General features: G+C 48.5%; 1 protein-coding gene across 1 annotated transcript in view; it reads right to left on the reverse strand.

Moving 5' to 3' along the window:
• SSH1 (slingshot protein phosphatase 1) overlaps window positions 1-14,354 on the reverse strand; it is a 76,191-nt gene that overhangs the window by 59,543 nt on the left and 2,294 nt on the right. Inside the window, exon 2 of the mRNA XM_025401866.1 lies at window positions 11,594-11,634. Within this exon, the coding sequence (XP_025257651.1) occupies window positions 11,594-11,634 (41 nt within the window). The remainder of the gene's footprint in view (window positions 1-11,593; window positions 11,635-14,354) is intronic.

Consider the following 14,354-nt stretch of genomic DNA (forward strand, 5'->3'; position numbering starts at 1 on the left):
CAAGGCTCTGTCTCAAAAAAAAAAAAAAAGAAAAGAAAAAAAGAAGAAAATGGCTCCTCTGGATTTGATTAATCCTATTTTGATTAACCCTGTTTTTTCATTTTCAGCCTTCCTCGAAGCAGCACAACCCGTCTGGATGTCCTCGTCGTCTCAGGAATTTTCTAATAAGCTGTAAATCTAGAGATCTGACCACAGAACAATGAATGCCAAAGATGAGTTCTAAAGATGTGAGTACTCTCTTTCTAAACGGACGCTGCTTTGTGTGTGGCTCTGCTCCTGCGGGCAGACGCGGCAGGCTAAGCTCTGCGGAGGAGGAGGTGAGTCCCAGCAGAGGATCACTTCCTCTCGGTAGCCAGGCTGGTTTTCTCCATCGCAGGGTCAGACTATAGCCCTGACCCAGCTAGACCCCCACAAGCGCATGACCTTGCTCTCACTGTGGGAATAAAACTCGTGATAGTCAGTTACAAATACACGGCAAATGATGAGCAGTACAATATAAACACAGATCTAGATTGGTGGCTCTGAGGACTCTCATTCTTAAATCTGGAGGCCATCATCTAATCTTGTCTTTTCACTTTACACAGCGGGAGACAGGGACCCAGAGAAGTGAAGAGGCATGCCTTAGCCTGCACAGCAGATGACGCATCTCAAGACGGACCCAAGTTTTCTGACTCCGTCTCACAGCTTTGTCCCATTTATCATGAAGATGACTGCTAGTAACACTGCTACCTACGAGCTGAGCTTGCATGCACATTCCTGGTGTGTACACGCATGCGCACACGCTCCTGTGATGTGCTAAGTGCACAGGAAGGAGACCAGGGCCCCGAGGCATTCTTTTGAAGTCTAAGTACTGGTATTTCAAAAGTTTAATGAAACCTACTAGACTCTGAGCAAAATTCGTTTTACGTTAACCTTAATGAAAAGTTTAATTAAGTTCTGACAGAATTAACTCTTCACGTCTCTGTCCTCATTTGTCCCCATTCTAGAATGAGTTTTCTAATTAAAAAATATATATAGGGCCGGGCGCGGTGGCTCAAGCCTGTAATCCCAGCACTTTGGGAGGCCGAGGCGAGTAGATCGCCTGAGGTCAGGAGTTCGAGACCAACCTGGCCAACATGGTGAAACCCCGTCTCTACTGAAAATACAAAAAATTAGCTGGGGGTGGTGGCGCACGGTTGTAATCCCAGCTACTCGGGAGGCTGAGGCAGAAGAATCACTGGAACCCCGGAGGTAGAGGTTGCAGTGAGCCGAGATTGTGCCACTGCACTCTAGCCTGGTGACAGAGTGAGACTCTGTCTCAAAAAAATACATATACATATGGCCAGGCACAGTGGCTCACACCTATAATTCCAGCACTTTGGGAGGCCGATGTGGGTAGATTGCTTGAGTCCAGGAGTTCAAGATCAGCCTGGGTAGCATAGTGAGACCCCGTCTCTACGAAAAATACAAAAATTAACCAGGCATGTTGGTCAGTGCACCTGTGGTCCCAGCTACTTGGGAGGCTGAGGTGGGAGGACCAATTGAGCCCAGGAGGTTAGGGCTGCAGTGAGCTGTAATCATGCCACTGTACTCCAGTCTGGGCAACAGAGCAAGACCCTGTCTCAAAAAGGAAAAAAGAGAGAGAGGGGGAAAAAAGAGAGAGAGGAAAAAAAAAATTGAAGGCAAATTCTGATTTTCTAACCAAACATTCCAACAAACTGCAGAAATAAAACCCGAGTTAAACCAAAAGGAACAACCAAACAGCACAATGGCCCCAGAATGGTAAAGTCTATATGCTCCAATGTATAAAAGTGGGAGTCAATGGGAGGCCACTACCTACAAGGCCACACGGGTGGGGGCAGGACTCAGGTCCCTGAATCACAGCAGCCTGCATTCAAACCCTGGCTCAGGCCTCCCACCAGCCTCGTGGAACTGGTTTCCTAAAATGAGGAGAGTCCCACGTTGCAGGCTTGTGACAAGAAGATGATAGCAAGTGCAGAAAGTTCCAAGCCCAGAGCCTGCAGCCGGCAGAAGCTGGCCTCATTACCACCCGGATGCTCTCCGGGCTGCAGCACATGAAGGGGATACATTACAATCCCTGCTTTAAGTAGAGCTCAGGGAGGTGACGGGACCTGCCCAAGCACACAGTAGTGCTGCTAATGGCTCAAGCAGGAAGAATGGGCTGCAAAGCCTGGTTCTTCTGATAAACTCCATTCTGTCTCCCAGTGTGCATTCTGATGCATAGGGAGGAGGAAAAGGAAAGACAGCACTTGGATTTTGGGGTGAACAGCACAGGTTTTGGAGTCAATGAGACATGGAGTATGAGGGCCTCAGCTCAACGGTTTACTACTAAATAAAAACAGGCCACTGACCTCTCTGGGGCTTAGTCTTCTCATCCAGGGAATGGGAATTTAAATGTCCTTACAGGGTTTTCACAAAGATTAAATGAAATAATGTATACAAGGCAATTCACAGAGTGGAGTATGGGTGTTCCCTTTTCTCTCCTCCATCTCTGCTTTATTTTTTTTTGCCTGGGCACTTACCAACATACGATTATTGTGCTTGTTTATTTTACTTACTGTCTTGTCTCCCTCAACAGGATGTCAGCTTCCAGAGCAGAAATCTTTATTTTGTTTGTTGCTATATTCCCAGCCCCTAAAACAGGGCTTGGCGCACAGTAGGAGCTCAATAAATGTTTGTTGAATGAACAGCTCACAAGCAGACAGATGAGGACAGAGGGGTACTGAGACTGATTTAATAGCACTGATATTACTAAACTGCAATGGAGGCAAAGGTGGGAAGAATCTCTCTGTCCTTTGTTTCCTGAACGTCCAAGACAATTTTTAGTTGCTCAACAGGAAACAATACTCAATTTACAAGACCTCCAGGGCCTATCCAGGGCAAACTGGGCACTGTGAGGCAGGAGGTCAGGCAGGCCCTGTCCCTAGGGTGGTTCACAGTCTAGTGGGCAAGGCCAGCTTCTTCATATGTGCTCAGAAGGGCCCCATGCTTGGTTTAACACTCTGCTCGTGCCATCTTGAAATTCTTAATTATGTATGTTGTTGTTGTTTGCTTGTTTGTTTTGAGACAGATTCTCACTCAGTTGCCCAGGCTGGAATGCAGTGGTGTGATCTCAGCTCACTGCAACCTCTGCCTCCCGGGTTCCAGTGATTCTCCTGCCTTAGCCTCCCGAGTAGCTGGGATTACAGGCACGTGCCACCACACTTGGCTAATTTTTGTATTTTTAGTAGAGACAGGGTTTCACCATGTTGCCCAGGATGGTCTCAAGCTCCTGACCTCAGGTGATCCACCTGCCTCGGCCTCCCAAAGTGCTAGGATTACAGGCATGAGCCACTGCGCCCGACCTCTTAATAACATTTTAACAAGGGGCTCTACCATGTTCATTTTGCACTGGGCTCCACAAGTTATGCAGCCAGTCCTGCATTACAGGAAACATTTCTGTACCTAAGTACATATACTACAGAGCAAGCACAAAACGCCAAGGAAACACTAAGGAGAGAAAAATGCCTGTGAGAAGAAAAAGGAAGACACGAATCATTTTCAACAGAAGCTGTTACCATGAAGGAAGTACGGGGAGGGGGCATTTGTTGAATGTCTACTATGGGAGAAAAGGTTCGCGTCATGAGCACATTTAATTCTGACAACCACCCTACAAGCTGCGTACTATATTGGCCACTTGAAACTAAGGCCTGCCCAAGATCATATAATAGCCTAGTGAGGTGACAAAGGACAGACATAGGAGCCAAACCCATGCCCATCTCTCCCTAAGTCCAAAGCTGTGGGAAAAACAAAACAGAATCAACATGGGTGGTTATTTTTAAGGCCAACATATTCAAGGTGGGGGCAAATCCAAGAGACACTAAACCTCAGAGCATGAATAAGCATGTGGGTGCTGAGCGGAGGGGACCAGCGTTCACCAGGGTGGTGTCAAACTCTGTAAGGCTTGCTCCCCGTGTTCCTGGTCTCTTCCCATGAGCACCAGGCACCCCTGCCCATCCCAAAACTAGGCACATCTGTAACACTGAATGGAAACCTATTTGTTTACATGTGTTCTCTCTATATTAGACTGGGGGCATCCCTAGAATACACACAGATTGACTGGTGGGCAGAATTCTGCCAGATGCATGCACCCGAATGAGCCCTTCTCTTTGAATGTGGGAGGGACAAGAGAACAAGGCGGGAGAGCTGTTCCGTTAATTAGGCTGCATTGCACATTAAAGGCGATGAGACAGTCATTCTGGTGATAACAATCTGTCATAAGACCCTACAGAGGCAGACTCTCCTGTTGGCTTTGAAGAAGCAAGCACCATGAATTCTCCATAGCTGCAAGAAAATGAATTCAGGCCAGACGTGGTGGCTCACACCTGTAATCCCAGCACTTTGGGAGGCTGAGGCGGGTGGACCACCTGAAGTCAGGAGTTCAAGACCAGCCTGACCAATATGGTGAAACCCCATCTCTACTAAAAATACAAAAATTTGCTGGGTACACCTGTAGTCCTAGCTACTCGGGAGGCTGAGACAGGAGAATTAATTGAACCCTGGAGGCAGAGGTTGCAGTGAGTCGAGATCGCACCACTGCACTCCATTGGATGACAGAGTGGAAAAAAAAAAAAATGAATTCAGCCAAGAACCATGTGAGCTTAAAAGAGGACCCTGGGGTTCAGACGAGACCCCAGCCCTGGCCAGCAGGCCTTGTAAGTCCCCAAACAGAGAACCCAGCTATACCGTGTCCAGATTCCTGACCCATGGAAGCTGTGAGATAATAAACATGGGCTGGGTGCGGTGGTTGGCCATGTGTGGTGGCGTGGTGACTCATCCCTGTAATCCCAGCACTTTGGGAGGCCGAGGCAGGCAGATCACCAGAGGTCAGGAGTTTGAGACCAGCCTGCCCAACATGGAGAAACCCCGTCTCTACTAAAAATACAAAATTGTCCAGGCATGGTAGTATGTGCCTGTAATCCCAGACACTCGGGAGGCTGAGGCAGGAGAATCGCTTGAACCCGGGAGGCAGAGGCCATGGTGAGCTGAGATTGTGCCATTGCACTCCAGCCTGGACAACGAGAGTAAAACTCCATCTCAAATTAAAAAGAAATAAAATTAAAAATATATATATACTGTTTAACTGTTAAGTTAGTGGTAACTTGTTATGCAGCAAGCGATGACTGATACAGTAACCTACGCACATGACCATCTCCAGCACAGACACAGAATTTGGAGGCACTGGGTGCATGACACCTCTTGGCAGGACTTAACTGGACAGACTAGCAACAAAGACAATAAAGCCCAGGCTAACATGGACCGCCAAGGGCAGGGAGGAACCCCAGAGGGTGGACAGCTGCAAAAGTAAGGATATTCAACATGCCAACCCCCATCTACTCAGACACTGTAGGGGAGGGGGAGAAGGCAAAACCACACTTCAGAAGGCTGTAAGGAGAATGGGGTCCCTGGGAGACTTCCAGGTGGAGACCAAAAGGGGAAGGGAGCGTGGACAGAAAGGCAGAGGAGTCAGGGAGTTCACAGTTTACCACTGAAACCCAATAAAACAGAAGAGACAATATCTTGCCACTCGCTCTGGCCCATACCTCTGCTAGGGCAGGCAATCACGAATCACCAAATTATAATAATTCTAATGACCATGTTCCCTCACTTGACTCGGAAACGCTCGATTAAAAAAAAAAAATCTTCACTCCCGATCCACACCCTGGGGACAATATTATCTCCCCAGTGTCCTACCTGGCCCACAACTACTTATGTCTCATGCCAGACTGAGCCGGCTCCCAGGATGGCAAGGGAGCCAGGAGCTGCTGCCAGCAGGGCCATCTGCTCACCAGTTCCCACAGTCTGAACGGCACAGATTCCAAAGAGGGACTGGGAGCGGCCAGCAGCAGCCTGCACATGCGGAAGGCAGGGGAGAGCAAGGGAACTGGATCCATCCTGCTTTGCTGCAATCACCTGCATGCTGGGTGTGAGATGATCAGTTCGAGACACTTCCCAGAAGGCCTGCAGAAAAACTGTCTGAGTTACAACACTGCTTCCTCCAAGTCCGTATTCGTATTTGCATCTTATAGTAATGTAGCCGGGTAAAGCAGGAAGGCTGCTCCGAGTCAAAGAGCATCCATGGTGGGCGCCCTCTCAGGCCTGGCCGCAGTACCTGCAGGAGTCGGCCCCTCTAATTCTCCTGTGCTGTGAACTAACACCGCACGTCAGCAACACCTTGTGAAGACCGAGCACAGCAACCAAGCCCACTGTGGACCTAATTCTGGGCAAGGAACTTTTTTTTTGAGACAGGGTCTCGCTCTGTCACCCAGGATGGAGTGCAGTGGCATAATCTCAGCTCACTGCAGTCTCGACCTCCTGGGTTCAACTGATTCTCCTACCTCAACCTCTTGAGTAGCTGGGACTACAGGCATGCGCCACCATGCCCAGCTAATTTTTCTGTTTTTTTTTTTTTTAAGGAGATGGGGTTTTGCCATGTTGTGTAGGCTGGTCTCGAACTCCTGGGCTCAAGCGATCCACTCACCTTGGCCTCCCAAAGTATTGGGATTACAGGCGTAAGCCACTGCGCCTGGCCTGAGCAAGGAACATCACACAACTACTCCACAACCCTCAGAGTGTCATCTCTGTTTTATAGGTGGAACAACTGAGACCCACAGAGGTGTAGGAACACACAAAGGTAAAGGAACTCAGCCGCCAGCACGGGAGCCAGATGCCAAACCTAGGTCTGCCTGACTCAGAACCCCACTGCCTTCCCTCTACACCTGGCTGTTTCTCCTACATGTCTGGAATTTACTGTAGGGTCAAAGGTTAATCCATTTGAACTGTTAACCTTTATTTACTTATTTTGAGACAGAGTCTCGCTCTGTTGCCCAGGCTGGAGTGCAGTGGCGTGAACTCGGCACGCTGCAACCTCCCGGGTTTGAGCGACTCTCCTGCCTCAGCCTCCCAAGTAGCTGAGATTACAGGTGTTCACCACCAAGCCCAGCTAATTTTTGTATTTTTAGTAGAAAGGGGGTTTCACCATGTTGGCCAGACTGGTCTCGAACTCCTGAGCTCCAGAGATCTGTCCCACCTCAGCCTTCCAAAGTGCTGGGATTAGAGATGTGAGCCACCACGCCCGGCCATTTGAACTGTTTAAATGCTACACGAAGGCAGAGAAATGAGGCCATCCCTAAGGGATGTGAGAGCAGTTAGGGATGCGACAAGGGCACACAGACCTGCAACATAGGCGGATGTGGCACCTGTCACAGAGAGGGACGCCAGGGGCTCCCTGCTTTCTCTGAAGAGAGGGAAATCACAAACATCTGAGGTGGGAGCACTTTTAGCTGGCCATGAGGACTACAGCCAGGTGAAAAGGAACGGGCCGAGGGAACATGCATGATTAGGGAGCAGGGAGTAGTCCCGACGGACTGGAAAAGGCACATGCGAGAGGGGAGGGCGGAAAGGCCAGCAACGCCGGTGACGCTGGAGCTCAGGAAAGACTCCAAGGACCAGAAGGAAGAAGCATCAAGGGACCAGGGGGTAACATGCCAAGGTAGAGAGGATAGGTCCAGGGGTGTTCCTCTGTGACAGGACAGAAGAGGTGTGAGGACGTGAAGAGGCACCACCAGGGAACCTGAGAAAAAGAAGGCAGGTGGCTCGGAAGAACCGATCCATGTGACCCCGCGATTTATTGGATATGGATGAATCACAGCTGACTTTTTAGATGACCCAAAAGATGAAACTATTAACTAAGGCTAGACAGAGGGGAGAAAAGAGAAATATCGTGCTACCTCCAGTTTTTCTCCCTACAGCACCTCTTAGAGACGAGGTGATGGCAGTTCACCTTCAGGATCCATGGAAACAAAGAGAAATCTCTCCCTAACTCTCCTGATGCCAAACAAAAAACAACCAACTATTCCATAATTTTCTTCTCCAGGAGAGATTCAGAGAGAAAAGGCCTGAAAATGCAAATTGACACACGGATGTGAATGCGTTTCAATCAAAGCTTAAACCAGGACAACTTTTCTTGTGTAGCAAGGAAGGTTAGGAGGCAGGATGGTGTTCTGTGCCTAAAAAGGTGGGTGCGACGTCAAGGTGGCTGAAGAGGGGTTTAAAAGGGGACCTAGGGGGACAAGCCCAGAGCCCAGCATCCCACCCTAAATGAGAACCCAGGTCTCCAACTCCAGCCCAGGGTCTCCCAATGGTCACAATGGTGTTGGGGACCTGCTGACAGTGGCACGAAAGGACTCTCGGTGGTGGTCAGAATGACCCAATATCCCAGGAGGCACCCGCCACCAGCTGGCATGAGTCCTTGGTGCTGCCCTGGCACTGCTGCTAATCCACCCCGGCGGCCTCAGGCATGCTCCCGCATCTGTATGTCCAAGACAGCAAATTCAACGGTACTACTAGCCTGGCCTCCAGAAAGGCAGCAGAGTAGGATCAACTTGGCATTAGAGGTCTCGCTTCAAACACAGTATTTCCCAGTTCCAATCTTGGGCCTCAACCACCAACTGGGAAAACCTCCCTCCTAGGGCTGTTTTGAGAACTCGATATGGAAAGCTACCAAAGCTTTATTTCCCACCCCTTTGTAAGGTCCCGCACAGCTCCCAACGAGGCAGAGAAAGGGGCCTTTTATTAGCAAGAAAAGGGCCAGGTGCAGCGGCTGTCACCACGCCTGCAATCCCAGCATTTTGGGAGGCCAAGGTGGGAGGATCACTTAAGCCCAGGAGTTTGAGACCAGCCTCAACAACACAGTGAGATCTCGTCTCTTCAAAACACATTTAAAAAAATTAGTCAGGTGTGGTGGCGCACGCCTGTAGTCCCAGCTACCTGGGAGGCTGAGGTGGGAAGACAGCTTGGCCCAGGAGTTCAAGGCTGTAGTGAGCTATGATCACACCAATGCACTTTGACCTAGACAACAAAGACCCTGTCTCTAAAAAATAAAAATAAAAAGTTTTAATTTAAAAAAAGGTTAAATGCTAATGAGAAAGGTCCACATACGCATTTTCATGTCACTGCTATTTATAAGTTCTTAACTGAAACCACTATGATATAAGCTATTAAAGGTAATTAAAAAATAAAAATAGCTGTTTGCCCCAAAGATAGTCTAAGTGACAGAGCTCAGTGCTCTCTCATCAACAACAGCAAGAAAGGGCTGGAGGGGAGCCTGGGGAGGAGACATGGGGGAGGGGAGCTCCAAGAGGGAGCTGGGGGAGGGGAGATGGGGAGGGGAACTCCAGGAACGAGCAGGGGGGGGGGAGGAGGGGGGGGGGGAGCTCCAAGGGGGGGCGGGGGGAGGTGAGATGGGGAGGGGAACCCCAGGAGGAAGCTGGGGGAAAAGAGCTTGGGGAGGGTAGCTCAAGGAGGGGACCTGGAGGTGGGGAGCTAAGGAGGAGATCTGGGAGAGGGGAGCCTGGGGAGGGGAGATGGAGGAGGGAAGCTGGGGAAGGGGATCTGGAAGAGGGAAGCTTGGGGAGGGGATCTAGGGAGGGGAGATGGGGGAGGGGGATTTAGGCAAGGGAGCTCAGGGAGGGGAACTTGGGGAGGGGATTTAGAGAGGGGAGCTGGGGGAAGGGGAGCTCAGAGAGGGGACTTTAGGGAGGGGAGATGGGGGAGGAGATCAGGGAGTAGAGGCTGGGGAGGGGATTTAGGGTAAGGGATCCAGGGAGGGAGGGATCTAGGGTAAGGGATCTCGGGGAGGGGAGTGGGGGAATGGGGAGGAGAGTGGTGGAAGGGAGATGGGGAGTGAGGTGAGGGGAACCTGGAGGGAGGGATCCGGGGAAGGGGATTTTGGGGAGGGGAACAGGTGGAGAGAGGAGCTGGTGGGGAGGGGAGTTGGGGGCAGAGATCTGGGGGAGGAGATTTGGGGGGAAGGGAGCTGGGTGCCTGCAGGAGCTGCTCTGAGGTGGGCAAGCCCCTCTTTCAGTTCCTTCTTGACAGTCTCCAGACTTCCACTCTGCCCCTCCCTGTTTCCACCCAGACAGTCTGATCTGCAACTCGGCCCATGACTGCCCCCACTTGGGAGTCCAGCTGCTTCCAGCCTGGCAACCCTGACATGGGCCCTGAGCTGACCAACCAAACACCCCAAGGTGACAGAGCAAATGTGTCCTGCGTCTTGAGCATAACATTAAAAGCGAGGACCAAGCAGAAGTCCCCTAGCGAGGACCCAGAAATAAGACATCTCTTTGATTCTTGCAGGCTAGTGTTCCCCTAGCCACATAATCTTTAGAAATCATGTGTGCTGTGATAAAAGTCAGTATTTCCCCGCCCTTTACTCAAGCACATAGAAACATCAGAGAAAAGCTGAGCATATTTCCACCAGTTCTGCATGAGAGTTTGACCAGAACACCCTGCCCTTGGTAATGAATGGTTGACCCCAATTTCTGAACACACATTTCCTTTTCCAATTAATTTTCCTTCCCCTCATGAGATAAAACAGACTATATATATATATTTTTAAGAACAATATCCCTGAAAATTTGCTTACTTTTTAAAAACTATGAGGTCAGAGTTTAAGACTGGCTCCTTGGTATGAAGGAATACATTACATTGATATAACAAAGGGCTGAATCTTCTACAAACCAACAAAACACCCAAACAAAGGCAGAACTTAATTTTTGGCAAAGAAAAAACGAAAATGTTTTTGGTGTCCATTTAGTGAATACATCAGCTGAGGACTACATCTTGGAATCTTTTCAATGAGCAGAGCTAAAGATTTCTCATAAGCGCAATTAAAGCACCCTGAATTGATACATTTAGGGGGTTGAGCATCTGTTTCAAATCAGTGAAGTGCTTACCGCAAAAGGAACACCTTACCAAAAGCCGGATGAAAAACTGAGGGCAGAGTGTCATGATTATTATTATTATTATTTTTAAGCAGAATAGTCTGCAAGAAAATACATAAAAATGCTCAAGTTAGGCCAGGTGCAGTAGCTCATGACTGTAATCCCAGTACTTTGGGAGGCCAAGCAGGAAGATCACTTGAGGCCAGGAGTCCGAGACCAGCCCGGGCAACACAGTGAGACTTCGTCTCTATTAAAAAATAATAAGTTACCAAAAAATGCTCAAAATGGTAACGTAAGGGTGGCAGAATAATGGCAATTATTTTCCCTCCAAGTGTTATATAATATTATTAAAGTGGCTAGACATATGTATGGATTTTAAAGCACTTCAGTTTTATACGTGCTTTAGGTATAGTTTCTAAGGCATTAAAAAATTGGCATATTCTTTTTTTTAAGATGGAGTTTTGCTCTGTTGCCAGGCTGAAGTACAGTGGCACGATCTTGGCTCACTCTGCCTCCCAGGTTCAAGCGATTCCCCTGCCTCCGCCCCCCGAGGAGCTGGGACTATAAGCACATACCACCACAGCCAGCTAATTTTTTGTATTTTTTTTTACTAGAGACAGGGTTTCACTATGTCGGCCAGGATGGTCTCGATCCCTCGTGATCCACCCACCTCGGCCTCCCAAAGTGCTGGGATTACAAGGCATGAGCCACTACACCCGGACCAAAACTGGCATATTCTTTTTGAAGGTTTTCCCTTTGGGAGAGGAACAATAGCATTCCTTACCTGCTTGGGAGAAAGACTTAGGAACAAAAATTGAAAGTCTACTTACCTGAGGTTTAATTTTCGATCTTCTTCGCTGCCAGCCTCCAACTACAGAGAAAGAAAGAGAATATCACACCACAGGCACCACTGTCAACACGCCTCGGGCGGCAGTCTCACATTCTCCACCCTGGTATCGGAAAAAGATAAAGACATCCAGGAAACCTAGCTACTTCTAAACAGCCGTGCCCTTTCCTCACCAATCCCGGTCTGTCCCTTGGAGTCATTTCCGTGGGGGAATTTTCAGGTTTCCAAATGTTGACCCACATTCCTGCCACAGTCTAGGGGATGGAGTCCTCCTAGCTCAACATTTCCTATCTGGTGTTATTACCCAGCACGGTCTTTTAGCCCTCAGCCCTCAACTTTCCGGGGTTGTTCTGGATCTTATCCTGTTTTTCTCTTTTAAGGGGAGGGGGTCGTGTTTAAAGAGAATTCACTTCCTCCGTGGAGCCAGGCAGTAACAGCTGAGTGATGAACACCATTTTCAAAAAACCATCCCAGGCAAGACTTGCACAGTGGAAGGTGGCCAGGAATCAGGCTGGCTGTCTGTGGGTCTTGAAAGCTCTTGATGGTTCCCGAAAAGACTTAAACATTTAATACGAAACATCCTAGGCTATCAGTTTATTTATATAAATGCAAGAAAGAGATATTTAATATTTTCTGAAAGCTAAAAGGCCAAGAGCTCGGGCTCCAGAAGTACCTATGACTTATTTTTATTTTTTTTCTTTCATAAACCGAAATGAGAAGGCAACACACACACAGACACACAGACACACACCCACACACCCACACACACACACACACACCCACACACATCCCCACGGCCAAACAACTCCTCACCACTGGGACTTGGCATGTTTTTTATGTTGCACACAGGCGCCCATTGAATGGGAAAGAGAAACCTGGAAAGCCGTGATGGCTGGGAGAGATGCAGGGCTGATTGAGGGCAGAAATGAGGCAGAAGCCAAGGGCGAAGGAAAAAGGGTCCAGAGATAATGTAGGGAGGAGCCTGGGCAGCAAAGGACACACACCAGGAGGTGGCAACTTCAACCAAGAATGAGTACACCAGCAGTGAGCAGTGAGCAGTGGCTCACACCTGGAATCCCAGCACTGCGGGAGGCCGAGGGGGGCTGATCACTTGAGGTCAGGAGTTCAAGACAAGCCTGGCCAACAAGGTGACACCCTGTCTCTACTAAAAATACAAAAATTAGCCGGGCATGGCGGCACGTACCTACAATCCCAGCTACCTGGGAGGCTGAGGCAGGAGAATCACTTAAACCCAGGAGGCAGAGGTTGCAGTGAGCCGAGATTGGACCACTGCACTCCAGCCTGGGTGACAGAGCAATACTTCATCTCAAAAATAAATAAATAAATAAATAAATAAATAAAATAAAATACGTACACCAGAGGACCTGGGAGTCCCCACATCATATTATGATGTACATACAAGATTCTGCAGAGGCACCTACCCCACACTGAAGGAGAAGTGGAAAGACCAGGGAAGGCTTCACTGACCACAAAACAAGTCACAACAGCAACAAACTGAGAAGAGTATGTTGGGTCTAACCCAGTGGTTCTGGGAGCAAGTTCTCTCAACAGGAGACATTGGGAGATGTCTGGAGGCATTTTTTTCTGGAGGTCACTACTGGCACCTAGTGGGTAGAGGACAGGATCCCACATGTACTGCACATTCCACAATACACAGGACGGTCCCCCAACAAGAGAGAATGTTCCGGTCCCAAGTATCAACAGTGGGTTGAGAAACTCTGGTCCAATCCAAAAAAGTGCCTGGAGATCTGCCCATGAAAATTGGTCACTTTGAACATTTCTCAGAAATAACAATGTTATGATCCATTCCTGAAAATTATTGATTTATCTATTCTTGTGCTCTGCCTGTTCACACAAAGGAACTGAGATAAGATTCACAGGAAAACGACATAAGTGACATAATCAAAGACTGGGGGAAAAAAAAAGAAAATTAAAAGAGAAAGGAGAGCCTTAGGACTGAGGGCTGTGATCCCCCTCTGTTTCCCACGCTGGCAGCAGGCCTGGCTGTGTCAGGAAAGAGCTGCCGTGTCTGACTCATTATGAAGTTGCATTTCAAAAAGTGATGACGTGACTTGGGGGTATGGACTTCACAATCATTTAATTCTTGGTCACTCTCCGAGGTTCTCAGATGAAAGGCCATGTCAGGTCAGTTATTCCAGGGAAGCTACATATGCCAAGGAACACATGAAAGAAGTAATCCACTCCTTTTAGATGAGCCAGGGACCACAGACAGGAAGCAACTCAAGCGAGGGCAGACCACGGCAGAACCCGCCTGGCCTAGGTCTCCTGACCCCACACACACTTGCTGTCTCCATCCCACCTTGCTTCTCACCTCAACACGTCTGGACGAGGACCTTGCCTTCGGGAAACCTCCCATCCCATTCAAAGCCCAGCAATGAATGCTGCAGCTTTACTATGATCAAATAAAAGCTGCCTGAGTTTTACTTTATGTTTATCAGCACTTTATTACCACTAGCACTTGGTAAAAATAATGCTTTATATAATAACTGGAAATGTATCTAGTAGAAAAAACACAAATGTCCCAACAAAATGTGCTACATCCATGCAATGGAGTATTACACAGCCATGAAAAGGAATGAAGTACTGTCACATGCTACAATATGCATGACCTTTGAAAACATGATGCTGAGTGAAAAAAGTCAGACACAAAAGGCCACATAGGGTGTGATTCCATTTACATAAAATGTCCAGAATAAGCAAAT

The sequence above is a fragment of the Theropithecus gelada genome, chromosome 11, assembly GCF_003255815.1.
Source record: "Theropithecus gelada isolate Dixy chromosome 11, Tgel_1.0, whole genome shotgun sequence".
NCBI lineage: Eukaryota > Metazoa > Chordata > Mammalia > Primates > Cercopithecidae > Theropithecus > Theropithecus gelada.